The sequence below is a fragment of the Abramis brama genome (genome assembly GCF_963993115.1).
Source record: "Abramis brama genome assembly, chromosome: 1".
Classification (NCBI taxonomy): Eukaryota; Metazoa; Chordata; class Actinopteri; order Cypriniformes; family Leuciscidae; genus Abramis; species Abramis brama.
The window spans coordinates 73575414-73599791 of NC_139963.1; the positions used below are offsets into that span (position 1 = coordinate 73575414).

General features: G+C 41.5%; 1 protein-coding gene and 1 long non-coding RNA gene across 3 annotated transcripts in view; both read left to right on the forward strand.

Annotated features, from left to right (window-relative positions):
* Window positions 1-15034, forward strand: part of LOC311095186 (uncharacterized protein) — a 137126-nt gene extending 122092 nt beyond the window's left edge. The window contains exons 2-7 of one of the 2 annotated variants that reach the window (XM_084133585.1): window positions 1239-1370; window positions 1460-1490; window positions 14090-14122; window positions 14253-14288; window positions 14375-14459; window positions 14775-15034. In XM_084133585.1, coding sequence (XP_083989711.1) covers window positions 1239-1370; window positions 1460-1490; window positions 14090-14122; window positions 14253-14288; window positions 14375-14459; window positions 14775-14829 — 372 coding nt within the window. In that variant the 3' untranslated portion in view covers window positions 14830-15034. Of the gene's footprint in view, window positions 1-1238; window positions 1371-1459; window positions 1491-14089; window positions 14123-14252; window positions 14289-14374; window positions 14460-14774 lie in introns of those variants that run through there. The other variant, XR_014608789.1, reaches the window with a different exon arrangement.
* Window positions 1-24378, forward strand: part of LOC311095233 — a 374729-nt gene that overhangs the window by 45392 nt on the left and 304959 nt on the right. The window lies entirely within an intron of this gene.

Below are 24378 nucleotides of genomic sequence, written 5' to 3' on the forward strand. Positions count from 1 at the left end.
AAAATAATTAAGTAAAAATTCAATAAAAGCCAATGTCAAGTATGTATTTGTGGTTGTATGGAATACTATTTTATAAAGGTTTAGAGGAAATAAAAAAAGTTAAATTACTCATAAATAAAAAGTTAATTTATAAATATTGTTATTTTGAATGTTTAATGTTTACTTATTTCTACTCAGTTTTATTTATTAATGTACCAGATGCAGTTACTCAGATTTACTACATTTTTTAGAGTGTATCCTCCATCTGTTTGCATCTGTAGATTTCTTCTAAATTCACCAATTTAGATTTCTAAATTTCAGGGGGAAAGACTCTTGATGTAAGTCATTAACTGGGGACGTTCTGTATGCAAATTAGGCGTCAACTAGTTAAAATGCGCACATTTGCATCTAATTGACAGGGCAATGCAGGTAAATAGGAATTAAAATAAATTATTTATTGATAACAGACCGCTGTGCGGAGTATAACAGACCGTTGCCATGAAAAACAGAGCGTTGCTATGGACTCACAGGATTCTAACCGTAGAGATGGAGCGTACTATTTTCTTTAGCGGAAGCAATACAATCGGGTTTAACAATCGGGGGAGAGGGAGAGGGAGAGGGAGCGCTTCAGAACTCCTGACCTGATATTTAGATATACTATTCTTCAAAAAATATATTTGTTTGACAGGGAAGCTGTGCGCAAACAGAAATATATATTATTTTTCAAAAAAAAAAAAAAAAAAGCACCCCAGAAAAAAGGGCACTTTCTCTCCAGGAATAAAAAGGGCAGGTGCTCAAGCCCCCTTTGATGTCTATGTGTGCACGTGCCTGCACACACACACACACACACACACACTGACTGTGAGCAGAGCTGGTTCTCAGAGGTGACTTTTACACACACACACACTCACACACTCACTCACTCACTCACTCTCTCACACTCACACTCACACTCACACTCTCTCCATCTCTCTCTCTCTCACACACACACACACACACACACACACACACACACTCATGATCTGATCCTCTTGTGTGTGTTCAGGAACATATGGATCGTCTGTTAGCAGATCCATCAGATCCTGAAACACTGAGTGATCACACACACACACACACACACACACACTCATGATCTGATCCTCTTGTGTTTGGTGTGTTCAGGACGGGCGTCTGATAGCAGATCCATCAGATCCTGAAACACTGAGTGATCACACACACTCACACACACACTCACACTCGATCCTCTTGTGTGTGTTCAGGACGGCCGCCTGTTAGCACATCCATCAGATCCACACAGACTGAGTGATCCTGTTATTTCAGTCTCATCTGATCGTCTCGTCACGTCTCGCTGTGTGAATGTCTTTCATGAGATCCTCTGTGACGCTTCAGGAGTAAATCAACTCTCAACACATCATTCCTCTGTTTTCATATTTAATCTTTCATTAACATGATTCTCTAATGCTTCTTTCTTTCATCACAGTCTCATCACAGTCTTAAGACCATGTTCAGAGGTGAGAGAGACACTTCAGTGAAACACATCAATCAGGGATGCACGATATATACGGGATCTGCCGATATATGATCCTCTTTAATGTTATCGGTATCGGCCGATATATGTAAATTTTTAATGTTATCGGCCGATATATGTTCATTTTAAATGTTATCGGTATCGGCCAATATATGATCCTTTTAAATGTTATCGGTCAATATATGTTCATCTTTAATATTATCGGTATCGGTTGATATATGTCTATTTTTAATGTTATCGGCTGATATATGTCTATTTTTAATGTTATCGGTATCGGTCAATATATGTCCATTTTTAATGTTATCGGTATCGGCCGATATATGTCCATTTTTAATGTTATCGGCTGATATATGTCTATTTTTAATGTTATCGGTATTGGTCAATATATGTTCATCTTTAATATTATCGGTATCGGTTGATATATGTCCATTTTTAATGTTATTGGTATCGGCCGATATATGTCCATTTTTAATGTTATCGTATCAGCCGATATATGTTAATTTTTAATGTTATAGGTACCGGCTGATATATGTCTATTTTTAATGTTATTGGCTGATATATGTCTATTTTTAATGTTATCGGTATCGGCCAATATATGTCCATTTTTAATGTTATCGGTATCGGTCAATATATGTTCATCTTTAATATTATCGGTATCGGTTGATATATGTCCATTTTTAATGTTATCGGTATCGGCCGATATATGTTCATCTTTAATATTATCAGTATCAGTTGATATATGTCCATTTTTAATGTTATCGGTATCGGTCAATATATGTTCATCTTTAATATTATCGGTATCGGTTGATATATGTCCATTTTTAATGTTATCGGTATCAGCCGATATATGTCCATTTTTAATGTTATCGTATCGGCCGATATATGTTCATTTTTAATGTTATAGGTACCGGCTGATATATGTCTATTTTTAATGTTATCGGCTGATATATGTCTATTTTTAATGTTATCGGTATCGGCCAATATATGTCCATTTTTAATGTTATCGGTATCGGTCAATATATGTTCATCTTTAATATTATCGGTATCGGTTGATATATGTCCATTTTTAATGTTATCGGTATCGGCCGATATATGTTCATCTTTAATATTATCAGTATCAGTTGATATATGTCCATTTTTAATGTTATCGGTATCGGTCAATATATGTTCATCTTTAATATTATCGGTATCGGTTGATATATGTCCATTTTTAATGTTATAGGTATCGGCTGATACATGTCTTTTTTTAATTTTATCGGCTGATATATGTCTATTTTTAATGTTATCGGTATCGGCCGATATATGTCCATTTTTAATGTTATCGGTATTGGTCAATATATGTTCATCTTTAATATTATCAGTATCAGTTGATATTTGTCCATTTTTAATGTTATCGGACGATATATGTCCATTTTTAATGTTATTGGTATCAGCCGATATATGTTCATCTTTAATGTTATAGGTATCAGCCGATATATGTCCATTTTTAATGTTATCGGTATCGGTCAATATATGTTCATCTTTAATATTATCAGTATCAGTTGATATATGTTCATCTTTAATGTTATCGGCCGATATATGTCCATTTTTAATGTTATCGGTATCAGCCGATATATGTTCATCTTTAATGTTATAGGTATCAGCCGATATATGTCCATTTTTAATGTTATCGGTATCAGTTGATATATGTTCATCTTTAATGTTATCGGCCGATATATGTCCATTTTTAATGTTATTGGTATCAGCCGATATATGTTCATCTATCGGTATCGGTTGATATATGTCCATTTTTAATGTTATAGGTATCGGCTGATATATGTCTTTTTTTAATTTTATCGGCTGATATATGTCTATTTTTAATGTTATCGGTATCGGCCGATATATGTCCATTTTTAATGTTATCGGTATCGGTCAATATATGTTCATCTTTAATATTATCAGTATCAGTTGATATATGTCCATTTTTAATGTTATCGGCCGATATATGTCCATTTTTAATGTTATTGGTATCAGCCGATATATGTTCATCTTTAATGTTATAGGTATCAGCCGATATATGTCCAATTTTAATGTTATCGGTATCGGTCAATATATGTTCATCTTTAATATTATCAGTATCAGTTGATATATGTTCATCTTTAATGTTATCGGCCGCTATATGTCCATTTTTAATGTTATAGGTATCAGCCGATATATGTCAATTTTTAATGTTATCGTATCGGTCGATATATGTTCATTTTTAATGTTAGCGGTATCGGCCGATATATGTTAATTTTTTAATGTTATCGGCCGATATACGTCCATTTTTAATGTTATTAGTATCGGCCGATATATAATTGTGTGCTTGTGTAACCCAGACGTTTTTCCTTATTCTCTTTATTTGCGGTTCCACATTATGTTCGCGTTGTCGCGAGACTTCGTGAATCATCGCGAGACTTGACAGAGTGTTGCGTCACTTTCCTTTAAATACGGCCGCGCGCTGTTGTTTGGTATGTGTGTGCGCGAGCCGGTGTGTTGAGCTGCTGCAGGTAGGCGTTTAGCCGTTCAAACATTCTATTAATTAAACTGCTGGTTTAACTATTATGTATGCCAACCTTTTAGATTGCCTCTACCTTTTCAAATGACTGCTGTTGAGTGACTTAATGATACAGGAACTGGTGAGTTGTCACTGTTTGTTATACGGTGCTAAAAGTGTGTTGTATATGGTTCTGTTAGCCGGTGCTGGCGCTGGCTGTACTTTAATCATACTGAGTCTGACTATATATTTTGTGCCTATTTAAATGAGCGATACATTAATTAATCTTGATATTGTTATTGAATTATGAAGTCAACTACTTTGCTACTTTGATTCTGAAATGTATTTTGAAGCTATTTATTGATATTTGTCTATTTATAAGAGTACTCTTGCTGATTGTTAAATTATTTATATTGCTATATGCAGTATTTATACTGAATCATGTACATGATGAAACAAACGAACTGAGATTGATTATGATAATGTGATGACTTTATTATATTATGATTATGGTGATATAGTTGTGATGCTTGGAACCAGAGTGATGTATTAATTGGTCCTGTTTTGTACAGGCCAGGTTCTGTGCATTGATGGCGAGCCACTAGGCCCAAACCTGATGCTTCGGAGTGCATGCATCTACCGGTGTGGTAGGAGGCACTGCAGCTGCTAATTTGACGCTTGCGTACACACACCCTGAGACATTTACATACACTCTGAGACATTTACACACACCCTGAGACATTTACATACACTCTGAGACGTTTACACACACCCTGAGACATTTTCACACACCTTGGACATTTTTCATATCCATACATTGGTACTGATTTTATAAACTGTTCTATCATGGACTCATTGGTCTTTGCCTGTCTCGAGGACTGTGTGTTGTGGACTACTGCGGCTTCAAGCACCTTTTTATGATTGAGAGAATTCTGAGATTGTAGTAGGCTCATTAATAACTTTGAACTGAATACTTCTTATGTGCACGTGTAAATATTGTAAATACTTGTTGTCCTATCTGTAATACAACTCATAATTGCACTGCAATCTTGACTCCGTGTATCATTGAACTTCACCTTTTCCTCCCTGAGCTAAACTAAGATCTTCTGATACTGGTCTACTATTTTATCTATAATTGCAGCACTTATATATGCTACATAACTTTGGCGAGCCAGCCAGGAGGATTTGGTGAGTTTAATGTGCATTTGAGTTATTCATTTGGGTTATTGCAGTTCACTAAGAACAATGGATGTGTTTTTGAAACGTGGTATCAAATTTCCAAATGCTGTGCTGTTGGAGGGCATAACAGGACCAGAAAGTAATGAAGTTATTGAGTTTCTAAGCCAATATGGTTCAGTCAGTAAGATTGAGGAAATTTCTGAGACCGAATCTGAGTATGATGGTATGCTTGTTGTTGAATTTACTAGTGGTGCAGCTTTGGAAGTGCTGCGTCCCATGTTGCCGCATACCTGGATCTCGGCTAAAAAGACCCATACATGTCGTATTTCTGAGCTATCTTCTGTTTGTACAGATCACTTTGCTAAAGCTAAAACTATGTTATATTTGTCTGATTTGCAGAATTTAGCCAAATTAACTGGGGTGGATTACACCGAAGTGCTCAAAACAACGATGTCTCAGATTGGACTTTCGGTCTCCGAGCTTTGCCCTGTGCCTCATGTAGAAGATCCACCAGTCGCTGAGTCGGCCATGCTGCCAGAGTCGTCAGTGAAGCCATCAATTCAGTCTCCATCAGCCACTCCTGTCCCCCTCGTGAACACTACTTCTTCCAGGTCTGTCGCTGAGCCCCGCATTGATCCATCTAATCCTATGCAGCCGGGGACGAGACATTCCACTTCCAGCATTGATGTCCATCCACCTGAAGTCCAGCGCTATGTAGTAGAGCACATTGTGAAGAATGAGGAGAGTGCAGCACATCACCAGAGGATTAGGGTTTTTTCAGGTCGGCATCCCAGACCCACTCATGAGGCTGACTATGACACCTGGCGATCAGGAGTGGAACTGCTGTTGAAGGATCCATCTGTGTCTGATCTCCATCGTTCTAGGAGGATAGTGGAGAGCCTCCTTCCTCCAGCAGCAGACATGGTCAAGCAATTGAGTTCCAGCACATTGCCTACAGTGTATTTAGACATTCTTGACTCTGCATATGCTACTGTTCAAGATGGGGATGAACTGTTTGCTAGATTCATGGACACATTTCAGGATACTGGTGAGAAACCATCTGCCTACTTCCAACGGCTCCAGGTTGTCCTGAATTCCGCCATGAAAAGGGGAGGAGTGATGGAGTCTGAATCAAACCGGCATTTGTTGAACCAGTTTTGTCGTGGATGCTGGGACAATTCTTTGATTGCTGAGCTCCAGCTAAAACAAAAGAAGACTTGTCCACCCACTTTTGCTGAGCTGCTGCTCCTCTTGCGTACTGAAGAGGACCGGGAGGCAGCAAAAGCACATCGAATGAAGCAACATCTGGGGTTTACACGGCAGAAAGCTACATCTCATGCCCAGTTTGCTCGCGCTAACCCTGAAGATGGGGGTGCAGTTTCTGCTTTGATTAACATCACCCAGCAACTAGCTCAACAACTAGCTGACGTCCAGAGACAGTTAGCCATGCTAACGGCCAGCCAGTCAAAGACCAGCTCTATCCCCAAGATTTCTACCTACAGTAAGCCACATGCCAGGGCCACGAATCAGCAGCCTCGTCGCTCCACACCTACTTCTGCAAAACCTGGTTATTGCTTTCGGTGTGGTGAGGATGGCCACATCCGTCCTCAGTGTGAGAATGAACCCAATTCTACTCTGGTTGCTCGTAAAAAGAAGCAGTTCACTAGCAATCAACAAAATGTTTCCAACTCCGTTCATTTAAACTGAGTCCGGTTCCTGTTGTGGGACAGACAGGGGCCAGAGGGGACCAAATCCGTCCCAAGGAAAAGAAGATTGTCAAGTGTGCAGAAATGTCACAGCCCAAGATAAAGAATGCAACCATACAACTTCCAAAGGGCCTGGTGGGCTCTAAATGTTCTGCAGTCGTTCAGATTGCTGGACAGAACTACCACTGCCTTTTGGATACAGGCTCGCAGGTCACTACAATTCCAGTCTCTTTTTACAACCAGAGTCTTAGCGATCACCCTGTGAAGCCCCTGTACGACTTACTCCAGGTAGAGGGTGCCGCCGGTCAGTCAGTGCCATACTTGGGGTATGTAGAGATGACCATAGGTTTTCACAAAGAGTTCGTTGGAGAAGAATTTGATGTGCCGACGCTTGCCTTGGTTGTACCCGATGGTCATCCTGAGGGTTCTTCAATTGTGCTTATTGGCATGAATACTCTGGAGCCTTTATATGAACGATACACCAGCAGTGACATCTCTAATTTTCAACCTACGACCCAAGGATACTGTGCAGTTCTAAAGCTCTTACAACTGAAGCACCAACAAAGCCAGCTGGGTCGAGCAGGATCCGTGAAGTTGTTGAGTCAGACACCAGTCCTGATTCCTTCTGGTCAGACCATTGTCCTAGAAGGTTCTGCCAGAATAGACAGTCCAACTACAGTTCCATGGGCTCTGATTGAACACCCCATATCACCTCTTCCTGGGGGGCTATGCGTCCAGAGTTGTGTCATCACACTTCCAACTCATGCTCCCTACAAGGTTCCTGTCTTCGTTATGAACGAGTCTGAACAAGATGTTCTCATTCCACCAATGACAGTAGTTGCTGATATTGGTACATCACCTACCATCCTGGGCCAGCATACCATAAACACTTCTCCAACCCAAGGAGGTCCCCAAAGTTTGGAGTTAAACTTTGGAGAATCGCCTATTCCACCTGAATGGAAAGAGCGAGTAACATCCAAGCTCAATCAAATGCCTGAAGTGTTTTCTTATCACGACCTTGATTTCGGCTGTACGGACCAGGTAAAACACCATATCAAGCTTCACGATGAAACTTCTTTCAAGCTTCGAGCCAGGCCTATCCATCCCCGCGACATTGAAGCTGTTCGAAGTCATTTGCGGGATCTGCTTGAAGCTGACATCATTCGGGAGTCAGAGTCCCCATTTGCCTCCCCAATTGTGGTGGTCCGGAAACGGAATGGTGATGTTAGGTTGTGCATCGACTATCGTAAATTAAATTTACAAACTGTAAAAGATGCCTATGCCCTGCCGAACCTTGAAGAGTCGTTCTCAGCATTAACGGGCTCTAGATGGTTCACGGTTCTGGATCTGAAGTCCGGATATTATCAGATTCAAATGAGTGAAGCCGACAAGGCTAAAACCGCATTTGTCACACCGCTGGGGTTCTGGGAATGGAATCGGATGCCACAAGGCGTTACGAATGCTCCAAGTACATTCCAGAGACTTATGGAGAAGTGTATGGGGGATTTAAATCTCAAGGAAGCCCTTGTATTTCTAGATGACATCATTATCTTCTCTGACACTCTAGAGGAACATGAGAAGCGCTTACTCCGAGTACTTAACCGCCTGAAGGAATTCGGCTTGAAGCTGTCCCCTGAAAAATGTAAATTTTTCCAGTCCAGTGTACGTTATCTTGGACATGTCGTGTCTGAAAAGGGTGTTGAAACGGACCCTGAAAAAATATCGGCTCTCAAATCCTGGCCAGTCCCCCGAAATCTTAAAGAGCTACGGTCCTTCCTAGGGTTTGCAGGATACTATCGAAGGTTCATTAAAGATTACGCCACCATAGTAAAACCTCTCAATGTCCTTACTAGAGGCTATGTACCCATCCGTCAGTCTAGCAAAGATAAAAGTCCTGCTGGGAAGTTCCTGGACCCGAAGCAGTCCTTTGGGGAGAGATGGACGTCTGATTGTCAAGCTGCTTTTGACACAGTGATTTCTAAGTTAACATCTGCTCCTGTCCTTGGGTTCGCCAATCCGAAGTTGCCTTACATCCTTCACACAGATGCTAGCATAATCGGATTGGGAGCCGTTCTATACCAAGAACAGGATGATCAACTCCGGGTAATTGCCTATGCCAGCCGAGGACTATCTCAGAGTGAGTCTCGATATCCGGCACACAAACTTGAGTTTCTGGCCTTAAAATGGAGTGTCACAGAGAAATTCCATGATTATCTTTATGGTGCTAACTTCACAGTTGTTACAGACAACAATCCTCTTACATACGTTTTGACCTCAGCAAAATTGGACGCCACAAGCCACCGTTGGCTAGCTGCGTTGTCAACGTATTCCTTCAAGATGCAGTACCGTGCTGGCAAACATAACTTTGATGCCGATGCTCTGTCCAGACGTTACCATGAAGTGCCAGATAAGGCTACAAGCTGTGAAGAATGGGAAGTTGTGAACCGCCTAGCAGGACAACTGTGTTACCCTGGTGAAGTTGCAGAAATCTCCCCTGACATTGTGGTTGCTATATGTCAGAGCAGTCTTGTCAGATCATGCTGTCCTGCTGACTACACTCGACTTGATGTGACATTAGTTGAGTCTCTTTCTGTCCATGCAAATATTATTCCTGACTGTTTTGCTGAGGAAGAGTCACATGGCCTTCCTGTCATTTCCCCTTTGAACCACGCTGATTTGAAAGAAGAGCAGCGTGTCGATCCAGCAATTCGAGAGGTCATTTACCAGCTTGAGACGGGAGAAAAGGTCTCTTCCACTGTCAGAGAGGAACTTCCTGAGCTTCCGTTGTTACTACGGGAGTGGAATCGGTTAGAGCTGGAAGATGGAATTTTATACAGGAGAAGACAGGATGAAGATAAACTTGTCCTTCAGCTTGTTCTGCCCCCAAGGTTGCGTTCTACTGTGCTGAAGAGTCTCCATAGTGATATGGGGCACATGGGCATAGAGCGAACTCTGGATTTGGTGCGGCAGCGATTCTTCTGGCCAAAAATGGCAGCTAATGTTGAGAACTTCATTAAAACCTGTGGTCGGTGTATAAGACGCAAGACTCCTCCTGAAAAGGCAGCTCCTTTAGTGAATATGCAAACCAGTCAGGAATAATATTTGCATGGACAGAAAGAGACTCAACTAATGTCACATCAAGTCGAGTGTAGTCAGCAGGACAGCATGATCTGACAAGACTGCTCTGACATATAGCAACCACAATGTCACAGATCGTTGGGTCATGTTCACCTCCACTCACTCCTTCCACACTGAACTTCATAGGGGACTGAGGAAAACTCCCAAGGATGGTAAGTTCAGCATCCTCTGTATCCTCATCCTCAAAGATGTCAACTCGGTCAGTACGGTTGCGACTCTGGCTACGAGTATGGGGTTTTTGAGCAGTAAGATCTTCTGGAAAGTCCTCTATAACCGAAGCCGATAGGAAGCCACAGGGCAAGAGCAGATCACGATGGAGCGTGCGATTAGGTCCCTCCCTGGTCTCTGGCCGGACAATGTAAACTGGAAGATCCCCAGCACGTTTCACAACCACATACACCTCTTGTTCCCACTTGTCTTCTAGCTTGTGTTTTCCTCGGATTCTGACGTTGCGAACAAGGACTCTGTCTCCAACATCCAAGCTTGCAGGTTTTACACGTTGATCGAACCGACTCTTGTTCCTTTTTGCTGACCTCTGAGCATTCTGGCATGTAAGCTTATAGCTCTCCTCAAGACGTGATCTTAAGTCCTTCACATACTGGGAGTGCGAGGAAGATAAAGAGTCACGGACTGGCAACCCGAAAGCTAAGTCAACCGGGAGCCGTGGTGATCGTCCAAACAGGAGTTCATAAGGTGTGAACCCTGTGACCTCATTCCGCGTACAGTTATACGCATGGACAAGAGGTTTAACATATTCCAGTCGTCCTTTGGAACTAGTATGTATGGATTTTCTAACGCTTGAGCCGGACAGCAGCAACACGAAGAACATCTTAGTGCTTACTGATCACTTCACCAAATTTGCAGTCGCTATTCCAACTGCAAACCAGAAGGCTAAAACTGTGGCGAAGTGTCTGTGGAACGACTTTATGGTTTGCTACGGCATTCCCGAACGCCTACATTCTGACCAAGGCCCAGACTTTGAGTCTAAACTGATTAAAGAGCTCTGCGAGGTAGCTGGCATCAAGAAAACTCGGACTACTCCATACCATCCCAGGGGCAACCCTGTTGAGCGTTTTAACCGGACGCTGTTAAACATGCTGGGAACTCTTGAGAGCAAGCAGAAGGCTAAGTGGAGGGAATATGTTAAACCTCTTGTCCATGCGTATAACTGTACGCGGAATGAGGTCACAGGGTTCACACCTTATGAACTCCTGTTTGGACGATCACCACGGCTCCCGGTTGACTTAGCTTTCGGGTTGCCAGTCCGTGACTCTTTATCTTCCTCGCACTCCCAGTATGTGAAGGACTTAAGATCACGTCTTGAGGAGAGCTATAAGCTTACATGCCAGAATGCTCAGAGGTCAGCAAAAAGGAACAAGAGTCGGTTCGATCAACGTGTAAAACCTGCAAGCTTGGATGTTGGAGACAGAGTCCTTGTTCGCAACGTCAGAATCCGAGGAAAACACAAGCTAGAAGACAAGTGGGAACAAGAGGTGTATGTGGTTGTGAAACGTGCTGGGGATCTTCCAGTTTACATTGTCCGGCCAGAGACCAGGGAGGGACCTAATCGCACGCTCCATCGTGATCTGCTCTTGCCCTGTGGCTTCCTATCGGCTTCGGTTATAGAGGACTTTCCAGAAGATCTTACTGCTCAAAAACCCCATACTCGTAGCCAGAGTCGCAACCGTACTGACCGAGTTGACATCTTTGAGGATGAGGATACAGAGGATGCTGAACTTACCATCCTTGGGAGTTTTCCTCAGTCCCCTATGAAGTTCAGTGTGGAAGGAGTGAGTGGAGGTGAACATGACCCAACGATCTGTGACATTGTGGGTTCCGCCTTACCGACAGCCCCAAGTGACACTGAATCTGTTCCACCTTTTCCACAAAGCTCTGAAAGAAGACCTTCAATTGCAACCCACTTACCTGACATTGAAGAGTCTTGGCCAACCATTGGTGAAGATCTGTCTGTGTTTAGCTGTGAGGTAGAAACTCCTGTGGAAGAGGAGTTGGAAGAGCTTGGAAATTCTCTATTTGAGCCTATAGATGAACATGTTACGAGAGAGATGGAGCTACCTGTGGGAGGAGAATTGGGAATTCCTGTGGAAGAGATAACTGTCAATGTGTCTGAAGCTGAAGTGCTTCTGGAGCCCGAGGCTGAAGTTCGTGAGCCGGTCCAATCTGAGTCATCTGTGGGTCTAGCTGCTCATAGTTCTGCTACTGCCCCTAGTGATATAGTGGGATCTGATGTAGTACCCAGACGTTCAGGTCGGCAGCGTCAACCCCTTCAACGACTTCAATATGCAGTATTGGGCAACCCATTAATTTCAGTCGTTCAAACACTTTTTCATAGCTTGTCTAATGTTTATACAGAGGCCCTTAGTCACGCCGCTGCAGCAGACTCTGTCCCTAAACTGTAATAGCTTGCTTCAGCAGGTTCTATGCAACGGGGACGTGCATGATTTAAAGGGGGAGGGTGTAACCCAGACGTTTTTCCTTATTCTCTTTATTTGCGGTTCCACATTATGTTCGCGTTGTCGCGAGACTTCGTGAATCATCGCGAGACTTGACAGAGTGTTGCGTCACTTTCCTTTAAATACGGCCGCGCGCTGTTGTTTGGTATGTGTGTGCGCGAGCCGGTGTGTTGAGCTGCTGCAGGTAGGCGTTTAGCCGTTCAAACATTCTATTAATTAAACTGCTGGTTTAACTATTATGTATGCCAACCTTTTAGATTGCCTCTACCTTTTCAAATGACTGCTGTTGAGTGACTTAATGATACAGGAACTGGTGAGTTGTCACTGTTTGTTATACGGTGCTAAAAGTGTGTTGTATATGGTTCTGTTAGCCGGTGCTGGCGCTGGCTGTACTTTAATCATACTGAGTCTGACTATATATTTTGTGCCTATTTAAATGAGCGATACATTAATTAATCTTGATATTGTTATTGAATTATGAAGTCAACTACTTTGCTACTTTGATTCTGAAATGTATTTTGAAGCTATTTATTGATATTTGTCTATTTATAAGAGTACTCTTGCTGATTGTTAAATTATTTATATTGCTATATGCAGTATTTATACTGAATCATGTACATGATGAAACAAACGAACTGAGATTGATTATGATAATGTGATGACTTTATTATATTATGATTATGGTGATATAGTTGTGATGCTTGGAACCAGAGTGATGTATTAATTGGTCCTGTTTTGTACAGGCCAGGTTCTGTGCATTGATGGCGAGCCACTAGGCCCAAACCTGATGCTTCGGAGTGCATGCATCTACCGGTGTGGTAGGAGGCACTGCAGCTGCTAATTTGACGCTTGCGTACACACACCCTGAGACATTTACATACACTCTGAGACATTTACACACACCCTGAGACATTTACATACACTCTGAGACGTTTACACACACCCTGAGACATTTTCACACACCTTGGACATTTTTCATATCCATACATTGGTACTGATTTTATAAACTGTTCTATCATGGACTCATTGGTCTTTGCCTGTCTCGAGGACTGTGTGTTGTGGACTACTGCGGCTTCAAGCACCTTTTTATGATTGAGAGAATTCTGAGATTGTAGTAGGCTCATTAATAACTTTGAACTGAATACTTCTTATGTGCACGTGTAAATATTGTAAATACTTGTTGTCCTATCTGTAATACAACTCATAATTGCACTGCAATCTTGACTCCGTGTATCATTGAACTTCACCTTTTCCTCCCTGAGCTAAACTAAGATCTTCTGATACTGGTCTACTATTTTATCTATAATTGCAGCACTTATATATGCTACACTTGGCTTTTAATGGTGAGACTTTTGTTTGTAATCAGGCTCTCAAAAATTTAGATTTTGATTTATCGGGCAATATATCAGTTATTCGGCTTTCAAATATAAAGAACTATTGGTTATCGGTATCGGCCAAAATGTTGGTATCAGTGCATCCCTAAGATCAGTGTGTCCTGAATCAGACTAAACTCTGTGTTGAACTGAATGTTCTGTAAGTGAATCATGATGATTGTGAATGTGTTTTTCAGTGAGGAATGAAACTGCAGCGACTCCAAACTCAGGTGAGTTTCAGCTGATAAATGTGTGTCTAATTCACTAATAAAACACTGATTCAGATCTGATTCAGACTCAATCCAGTGTGAATGTTTTCTGTCATATTTCTGATATTTGTGATCGTTGTGTGTTTTAAAGATGTGAATGAAGTGACTCCGTCTCTCCAGATCTCAGGTAAAACATCAAGAGCTTTAAACATCAATGCTAATATTGATTTATCATTATAGATCAGCTGATCTGATATTTGATCACTTGTATAGATCAGTTGTGGTGGCTGTTTGCTCTCTTCATCTTCATCTTCATCATCTTCATCATCTGTTTTATACTGCGTAAAAGGATCTTCAGGTGAGTCCAGACTGATCTTATAACGTCGTACTTCAGTCTTTATATCTGACACTAGTTCACAAGAGCTCAGGTCATCGTCAATCACATTTTGAGGAGTCATTTACAGCGGCTTCGAACACGGCTCAACCAATCAGAATCAAGAACTGGAACTAAAATGAATGTTTGACTATTTTTGACTACATTTGACTATGACCGTTTAAATGTTTATATTTCAACAATGAGTTGGAGTAGATAGTCATATATCATTAGAAGACTGCATTATAAACGCTCTAAATGTGCAGTTTAAACTCAGTTTATTGCCCTGTATAATTCTAGAAAGCTGATGGAATGGAGATCAGGATTGAATGGGGAGATCAGCTTGAATCGGTGAGCGCCGGCAGATCTGCCTTCTGCACACAACCTCAAGATCATGATTACTGGAGAACACAACATGAAGAGAGAATAAATCTCAGTACAAGCTAGAACTGAAAACGGAAGGCTGCTATTGTGAACACAAGTACAGTCACCATTACGTTCTTTGTCACTGTCATTGTCTTCTTCACTGTCACTGTCATCGTCATTGTCTGCACTACAGTTCCCATGATCCTCCTTGGCCCACATCTGCCAGTCATCAACATCATGGTCTTCAGCTGTTGTCTCGTTATCATCTGTGTATTTAAGTCCCCTTCATGTCCTTGTCGGTGATTGTGTTGGTTTGTGTACGCTATATGTGCCTCACATGCTGTTTCGTTCTTGGATTATACTTCCATTGTGTGAAATAAATCTTTGTTACTTTGTACCCGTTGCTAGTGGTGGGCAGATCGAGGCTTCGGGAAACAATGAAACAGTTGAAGCAAATGTGCCATATTGTGCCGACACCCATCTCAACGGTGACACCTAGTGGTCACTTGCAGGTGTTGATCTGAAACAACCTTGACAATGAGGCATTAAAAGATTTGTTTTTTTTTTATTATTGTATTTTTCTAATAAAATGAAGCTTGTAACCTGTAGGCTCCTCACTGTGCATAATGTTATTTTGGTCCTGCAAAATGAATATTAATAAAAGAAATCAAGCCACAATGTCTCACTTTTTTATAGATTTTTATTCAAAAATATTAATTTTTCTGCTGTGGAAGGACTTAGCCTACTTCTTTCTTTACAGATAATTTCTCCAGCCTTTCAGTAATGTGTCACTATATGTATACTCTGTCTGTCTCTAGCCTATCAGTCAATGTGTAAATTTAAATGTAAGCCTAAATATAACTAAACAAATCACACTGTAAATGTCACTATATCACCAAAAATCCGCTATCTCAAAATCAAACTCCTCTCATAAAAACCCACGAGGTCAAGATGCGTTGACTTCACTTTTATACAGATGTGCGATTGTGTGGTCCGTTCCCGACCCTGTCAATCAAACGCTGATTCGGCGGACCATGCCACCTGTCGAAACACCTGTGAAACTCTCAGAAGCTTCAATTAGCCGCAGTCACGTGACATGGGTGTTTTGAATCCCGCTTCGGATCAGTGTTTTCGAAACATCTGCGCTTCGGGAACTCGAAAAGCTTCGGAACATCAGTTTCGCATCAGCCATCCCTAGATTATAGCCTACTACCAGAGCCCGTCTACGGAGAGCCTGGCCACTCCCTATTAAGTCCTATTGTACTGAATTTTGGTTGTAGTTCCACCAGAGCTCCACTGGGGGCGATCGCCCATGAGTGCAGACTGAATGGGAGTCTATGGGGCTAGACGGCTAAATGTGTCTCTTTCACCCGATTGCCGTTGAGAAATCTCAGATTTGATTGTAGGTTTTGCAAGTTCAACATGGATTATAGGTCGAAAGTTGAATGAACGAGTACTTAAGTCCTTTCGATTTCTTACAGGTTGAGTTGTTGTTGCCCATAACACGCTAGCATTCTGCTAATGAACGCTGATTGGTCAGTGAAGGACTGATTACGACCAGAGATACCGCTTGATGGCATCGTGGCGTCTGAAGCGGGACCAGAAACAAACAAAACAGAAACTCTTCTAGCACGTGTGTTTACCTGTGTCAGCTGTGTTGTGTATTTACCTGTGTCAGCTGTGTTGTGTGTTTACCTGTGTCAGCTGTGTTGTGTGTTTACTTGTGTCAGCTGTGTTGTGTGTTGTGTTGTGTGTTTACCTGTGTCAGCTGTGTTGTGTGTTTACCTGTGTCAGCTGAGTTGTGTGTTTACTTGTGTCAGCTGTGTTGTGTGTTTCCCTGTGTCAGCTGTGGTGTGTGTTGTGTTGTGTGTTTACCTGTGTCAGCTGTGTTGTGTGTTTACCTGTGTCAGCTGTGTTGTGTGTTTACCTGTGTCAGCTGTGTTGTGTTTCCCTGTGTCAGCTGTGTTGTGTGTTTACCTGTGTCAGCTGTGTTGTGTGTTTACCTGTGTCAGCTGTGTTGTGTTTCCCTGTGTCAGCTGTGTTGTGTGTTTCCCTGTGTCAGCTGTGTCGTGTGTTGTGTTGTGTGTTTACCTGTGTCAGCTGTGTTGTGTGTTTCCCTGTGTCAGCTGTGTTGTGTGTTTACCTGTGTCGGCTGTGTTGTGTGTTTACCTGTGTCGGCTGTGTTGTGTGTTTACCTGTGTCGGCTGTGTTGTGTGTTTACCTGTGTCGGCTGTGTTGTGTGTTTACCTGTGTCGGCTGTGTCGTGTGTTTACCTGTGTCGGCTGTGTTGTGTGTTTACCTGTGTCAGCTGTGTTGTGTGTTTACCTGTGTCAGCTGTGACGTGTGTTTCCCTGTGTCAGTTGTGACGTGTTTCCCTGTGTCAGCTGTGTTGTGTGTTTACCTGTGTCGGCTGTGTTGTGTGTTTACCTGTGTCAGCTGTGTTGTGTGTTTGCCTGTGTCAGCTGTGTTGTGTGTTTCCCTGTGTCGGCTGTGTTGTGTGTTTGCCTGTGTCGGCTGTGTTGTGTGTTTGCCTGTGTCAGCTGTGTTGTGTGTTTGCCTGTGTCAGCTGTGTTGTGTGTTTGCCTGTGTCAGTTGTGACGTGTTTCCCTGTGTCAGCTGTGTTGTGTGTTTCCCTGTGTCAGCTGTGTTGTGTTTACCTGTGTCAGCTGTGTTGTGTATTTACCTGTGTCAGCTGTGTTGTGTGTTTACCTGTGTCAGCTGTGTTGTGTGTTTACCTGTGTCAGCTGTGTTGTGTTTCCCTGTGTCAGCTGTGTTGTGTGTTTCCCTGTGTCAGCTGTGTCGTGTGTTGTGTTGTGTGTTTACCTGTGTCAGCTGTGTTGTGTGTTTCCCTGTGTCAGCTGTGTTGTGTGTTTACCTGTGTCAGCTGTGTTGTGTGTTTCCCTGTGTCAACTGTGTCGTGTGTTTCCCTGTGTCAGTTGTGTTGTGTGTTTACCTGTGTCGGCTGTGTTGTGTGTTTACCTGTGTCGGCTGTGTTGTGTGTTTACCTGTGTCGGCTGTGTTGTGTGTTTACCTGTGTCAGCTGTGTTGTGTGTTTCCCTGTGTCAGCTGTGTTGTGTGTTTACCTGTGTCAGCTGTGACGTGTGTTTCCCTGTGTCAGTTGTGACGTGTTTCCCTGTGTCAGCTGTGTTGTGTGTTTGCCTGTGTCAGTTGTGACGTGTTTCCCTGTGTCAGCTGTGTTGTGTGTTTCCCTGTGTCAGCTGTGTTGTGTTTACCTGTGTCAGCTGTGTTGTGTGTTTCCCTGTGTCAGCTGTGTTGTGTGTTTCCCTGTGTCAGCTGTGTTGTGTGTTTACCTGTGTCAGCTGTGTTGTGTGTTTCCCTGTGTCAGCTGTGTTGTGTGTTTGCCTGTGTCAGCTGTGTTGTGTTTCCCTGTGTCAGCTGTGTTGTGTGTTTGCCTGTGTCAGTTGTGACGTGTTTCCCTGTGTCAGCTGTGTTGTGTTTACCTGTGTCAGCTGTGTTGTGTGTTTCCCTGTGTCAGCTGTGTTGTGTGTTTCCCTGTGTCAGCTGTGTTGTGTGTTTCCCTGTGTCAGCTGTGTTGTGTGTTTCCCTGTGTCAGCTGTGTTGTGTGTTTCCCTGTGTCAGCTGTGTTGTGTGTTTCCCTGTGTCAGCTGTGTTGTCGATGCCTCGAGAGAAAAGAAAGTGCAGAGCTGAAAGCACCAAAGTGACTGAAGGATTGCCGTAAAGCAGTATCTCTGGTCGTACGATGTGTATGACGTCATTGACGTTTTAAAAGACTTTTTTTATTGTTTTACTCTAATATCACAGTAATGTGGATTCGCTCACTGACTATTAACTATCTGCTGTGAAATGACAGCAAATTACTGTAAAGATACCTATTCAGCTGAGAACGAAGGCGCCATCTTCAGGTTACTGGCTACTTTACATGTAAGTATGCTCTCGCTTCAAAAAAGAAAATATTCTTCCAACGAATAGTAATCGTTTAACCTATTTGAAATTATTACATAACATTCCAACAGCGAAAAGTCCGTACTTTAATAAGTCTGACATATGCTCTCTTTGATCCAGCTCTCTCACAACAGCAAGTGCCTGCAGACAACACGACGCAGGAATGTATTCTCTTGGCACTGACGATGCTATCTGATGTATAAAGGTAAGTTACGAGGTTAATAAAAAGTGCCTATAGTTCAAACAAAAATGGATTTCTAAGCAGTTGTTTATGTGGTGTTAGAGATCTGGCTAGCTAGCAAGTTAGCGTTTCATAGTGGTGGTTGAAAATCCCTGACATTGGCATGAAAGCAGCCGAAAAATGACTTTAAAAACTTAGAAAAGTGCTTTACAGCAGTTGATTATGATGAATTATGTTTTTGTTACCAGGTTTTGTTAAAAAAACTTCTTTTTTTTTTTTATGATCCTGTGTTTTGTGCAATTCTTTTAAGTGAACGTAATCGAAATTTATTAAGTCTTTGGAGAGAGGTGAATAATCTTGAACACATTTTTTTGGTGAAAGAAAAACAAAATATAGGCTAGCCTCTAGTGCAGGGCTACACAGTTTGAGCTTGTAGAATGGGCGGGATGTCCCAGGGTATTAGCTCGACACGGCTGGTCATCCATTTTGCTTTATCACTGTGAACTTAGAAGACGACGCACACGAGAATAATTTAAGAGTAATATTTTAATGGAGACAGCTTCTGATTCTCTTGGCCTCATTTTATATCAGGATGCCTTTGAGGTTGTACTCTGACTGAGATTTTGCCACACAATTGATCAACATGCAGCTTGTGCTTCTTTGTATGGAAAACGACTTCAAATACTTTGGTATAAACAAAGTTTCTGAGCCATTGATCAAGGATCTTACATTTATAGAGGAAACTGGTATTTCAATGCCCAGTGGTAAAATCATGAAAAGGACTCTTGTTGCCATTTCAGGAGGTAATATGGGATCCCATTGCATAGGGTTTTTTTTTGGAAAACTTCAGTCGTGCAGATTATATCTGCTGATATTGTGAGATAAATAAAACCACATTTGTGAATGAGCCAAACCTGTGTGGTACTGCAAGAACTGTGCAGTCTTATATAAAAGCCATGTCCAAGAGTTAGACTCTGCCGTTGCTGGATCCATGTAGAAATGAGGTATGGCTACTGATATTGCAGCTGAGAGAGATAGTGGAGGTTGCATATCTCAAAGTTTTAATCGGAGAATACATTTGCACCAGGCAAAAGCTCTTCCCTGATAATCCCTTACGACCTAAGCATCATTACATGTGTCATTACCCTGACCTTATACACCACTTTGGTCCACTAATTCGCCTCTGGACTTTGAGATTCGAAAGCAAGCACAGCTATTGTAAGAAGTGTGCCAGAAAACTGCACAGTTTTAAAAATCTTTGCAAAACTCTTGCAGAGAAACACCAACTTCTGCAAGTGTATCTCGGTGCAGGCGGCATGATCCCTCCAGTTGTACAGATACAGAAGGTGTAGAATTATATATTGATGATTACAGTGACAGGATTAGAGAGGCAGTGGCCAGTTACAATTTTGATCCACAGTCAACAGTGGCATGTAATGAAATCACAGTGAAAGGCACATTGTACAGAAAGGGGATGTTTGTTTTGCTTGAAAAGCATGATGATGAACTTGATTCTGGAAGGATTATCCTAGTGGTTTTCGTACATGAGTACCTTTGCTAAGTTGAGAGACATTGGTGTCTATTGTGAATTAGGAGTAGCTCAAGATGATCATCTTTGTGTTAACCAAGAACATTTGCTTGACTACTGTCCTCTTCCAACTTATGAGGTGTTTGACTTGCTACTAATTGCTCTTCATCATGCTTTTCCAGAGGTTTATTGAGCAATGTGTTACAGATTCATTTGAACTAAAAAGAAAATTGCACCTTTTCTCTTTCTGTCATGAGTCAGTTTATCTTCTCTCTTTCTCACTATCCTTTTACACACACATATACACACACACACACAGTACAGTCCGGTACAGACTGCGGTCCTCTTATCCTGGCTGAGATACCTACTAAGCACTGTCTTCATCTCTACGGGTGACCAGATCTAATTCTTCATCGAGACAGGAGTGTTTTGACTGTTTTTGTTTTCTCCAGTTCTGTGTTCCACAACGACAGACTGCCTTGTTTATATGTTTCATTAAAGACTGTTAAATCCTGTCAACTTCTGCTTTTGGATCCTTTCATTATAAACGTGACACTTTTGGAAAATGAATCAAGGCATTAAGGATTTGGTGATCTCAGTTTTACCAAGCCTCTCAGATGAAACACTGGCACATTTGTGGAGCTGGGAGTCGAAAACAAGGAAGACCTTATGTTGGTCGAAGAAAAAGACATTGAAAAATACTTGCGTCCAATACAGTGCAGAACATTTTGGCTGCTTTTAAAAATGAAGGTAAATCTACACGGCAGGGTGCTATGGACATGATCACAATTGACAAACAAGCAGACTAGATTGAGGGTTTAAAAACTAAGTTAAGTTATTACTTCAGAATTTAATCTATGACGAAACTTTATGAAAGATGTAATTCTTTTTTTTTTTTTTGCTTTTTTTTTGTTGTTTTTTGTTTAGGACTTCCAGTAATTCAGTTAAATTTAGAGGCTGTCCCTTCTCCCTCTTCATCTCAGAGCCCTTTGGGAAGCACATGCAGTCCATCCTCACACTCCTCATGCACTGAGAGCTTTGCACCACATCTTGGAAGGCCATGGCATGTTGATTTCAGAGTGAATTGGGAATGGATGCCTTCATCTCTTCAAAAATGTTTGGTAAATCAAGCAAGACCGCTCCCAGTAGACAGAAAAAAACATAGTACAGGCAGTGGGAGATCAGATCTTAGAACAAGATCCTAATCCTAGTAGAGCAACATGCCACACTATAGTTCGGGGCATCATTAGAGAGTTTCCTAAATGTTTTGCAGATATAGGCAAAACAGGAGATATTATTGGAGATGGCTGCCAGTCCCTCCTTCAACAAATTAAAAAAGGGTTGAGTACAAAAATAGAAATAACACTCTTGCAGGACGACGGAGGGAGAGGAGGGCCAGCAGTGGAGCAGGGACAATGGCAGGAGGCCCAGTGGATCAATATGGGTGCGTGAGATGGGCTCCTACGGATCTACCCAGTGGCGAGACCGAGACTACATTGGGTGAGATGAAAATGAGCCTGCACCGCATGTTTTCAGAGGATGGCTTTGATGGGGCAGAAAGAGCTGAGCCACTGATGGAAAAGACTTACATACTGCAACATAGGTACCTTAATCAGGTTCCTGCACCAACCATTCGGCTCGAGGTCATGGTGCAAAGGACCCTAGGTTGATTTTACTCCGAACCATCCCATTAAGACCTATTTGGTATATGGTCTTCACAGAGGTCTGATCTCACCATCGAGTCAGTCAGATTACATGAAGAGACAACAAATTGAGAGAGACTAATCCCTTAAAAACTGTGGCAACATCTCCAAGATGCTTTAATAAATGAGCAAATAATCTGTTTTAAAAGATCCACAGGTTACAGGTTTTTAATTTTTTTTTATTAATGCCTAATCATTTTCAGTTGCTTTAGAGGCAGATTTCTCCAAGTATCTCTGAGATGTTGCCACGGTTTTTATGGATGTAGTCTGTCTCAGTTGTTTCTATCTCTTCATGTAATCCCAGACTGACTCAAGATGAGATTAGATCTTTGTGTGGATCATACAGTCTGTTATGGCACTTTTCCACTGTACGCTACGGCTCAACCCGACTCTACTTGCTTTGTGGGGGGTTGTCCACTGTGAATATTACCTGGTACTGTTTTTAGTACCATCTACGTCGTTCCAAAGGAGCTAAATGTGATGTGTAAACACGGCTGATCACTGATTGGTCAGAGAGAATCGTCACTACAATCATCATTGGATCTGCAACATGGGACATCAAATGTGCTAATTTAAAAAGTAACAGTGACCACAGTTTCTGTTTCACACAACCTGGATTTTAATTATCAGCAAATTCAAATTTTTAAGTTAACTATTTCTTTGAGTACTGCACATTATTACAAACTGCTCTGAAACCACAAATCATGAATGAACTCAAACTTGGTGGACGTGCAACAGTCAAACGTGCAATTGCATGTCTTTAATTACTGTCACTTTTTGAAGTTTAATAATCCCACTTCTCTCTATATCGTGACTCCTGTCTTTCCGTCCATAAAATGAAGACTGTTTTTAAAACACCTTGGGGATAAGAGGTGCTCACTCCTGTTCCTGGATATCTACCTTCCTGCAGAGTTCAGTCTGATCCAGCAAAAGGTAGATATCCAGCTACAGCAATGAGCACCTCTTACCTAAGGTGTTTTGCATGTGCTGTTGTGGTCAGCAAATGTGGAAAAACTAAATGGATTATTGAAAAATAATCAGTGTAAAATATATTCTAATGTTTGACTGCTTTTTCAAATATATAACAAAAATAGGGAATCTCTCAGACTTTGAAATGTAATTTTTTATTTTTATTGTGGTCTTAGGTGCTTCCTGGGCATCAACCCTGATACAGGATCTAAATCAAAGAAGAAGCAGGGAGGCATCGATCAGCAAGTTTGTTCTCTGCTGCGCAAACTTCTGGATTTTGAATGGATGGCAACATAATCAGATTTTGTGTTGAGTATGTACTCGCATGAACCCTGTGTGCTGGGGCTCGGGTTGCTGTGTTATTTGTTCCTGTCCAGCCATGTTCTGTTTTTGATGGTATTACTTTTTTAATTTGCTCCGGTCATTGTTGGCTCTCTCCGTTTTTACCTGCCATATCGCCACTGAATGTGTTGGACTGCCCTTTAGGTTGAGACCTTCACTTCTACCTGGCTATTGTTTTGGACTTTCCCTCTGGCTGTGTTTTACGGACTGACATCTCGTTGCAGACTCCTGACCGATGCCCACAACGTTTGTCATGATATTGTTGTATCAGTTTTATTGAAAATAAAATCAATTGTGGAAAGTATTGTTTAATCTTTTTTTTTTTACTACTTTTATGTCATCATATTGCATTACTGTATTCAATTGTAAGTTAATTACTGACTACTAGTTGCATTACTTTTACAGCTGAAACACAATAAATGACTGTTCAAGTTACAGCTGATAACTATATTTATACAGTTATGCACTGTGAAATCATTAACTGTGAAATCACTGTACACAACTGTCATTTTACTGTAATTTACATTAAATTTCTTACTGTAAATTACTGTGAAAGTAATGCAATTAATAGCCAGTAATTTACTCTAAAATCACAGCAGAATTTTTGACAGTGTTGTGTTCACTTATTCTTACTCAAGTTTTGATTCAGCCACAGAAACTACAGAAACACTCAAACATGTCAAACACAGCTCAACATCTCTCCCTTTTCACAGAAATGCATAATATATAACACTTATTTTCAACATTTACTGTCCTAAACCGGCACTTTGCAGTGTATTCTGGGAAATAACCTAAACCTGACACAGAAAGTGTTCAAGCAAACTCTTGCAAAATATAAAATGGATTGAATTTAATACCATTTAATGCAGATCACAATGAAACAAAACAACA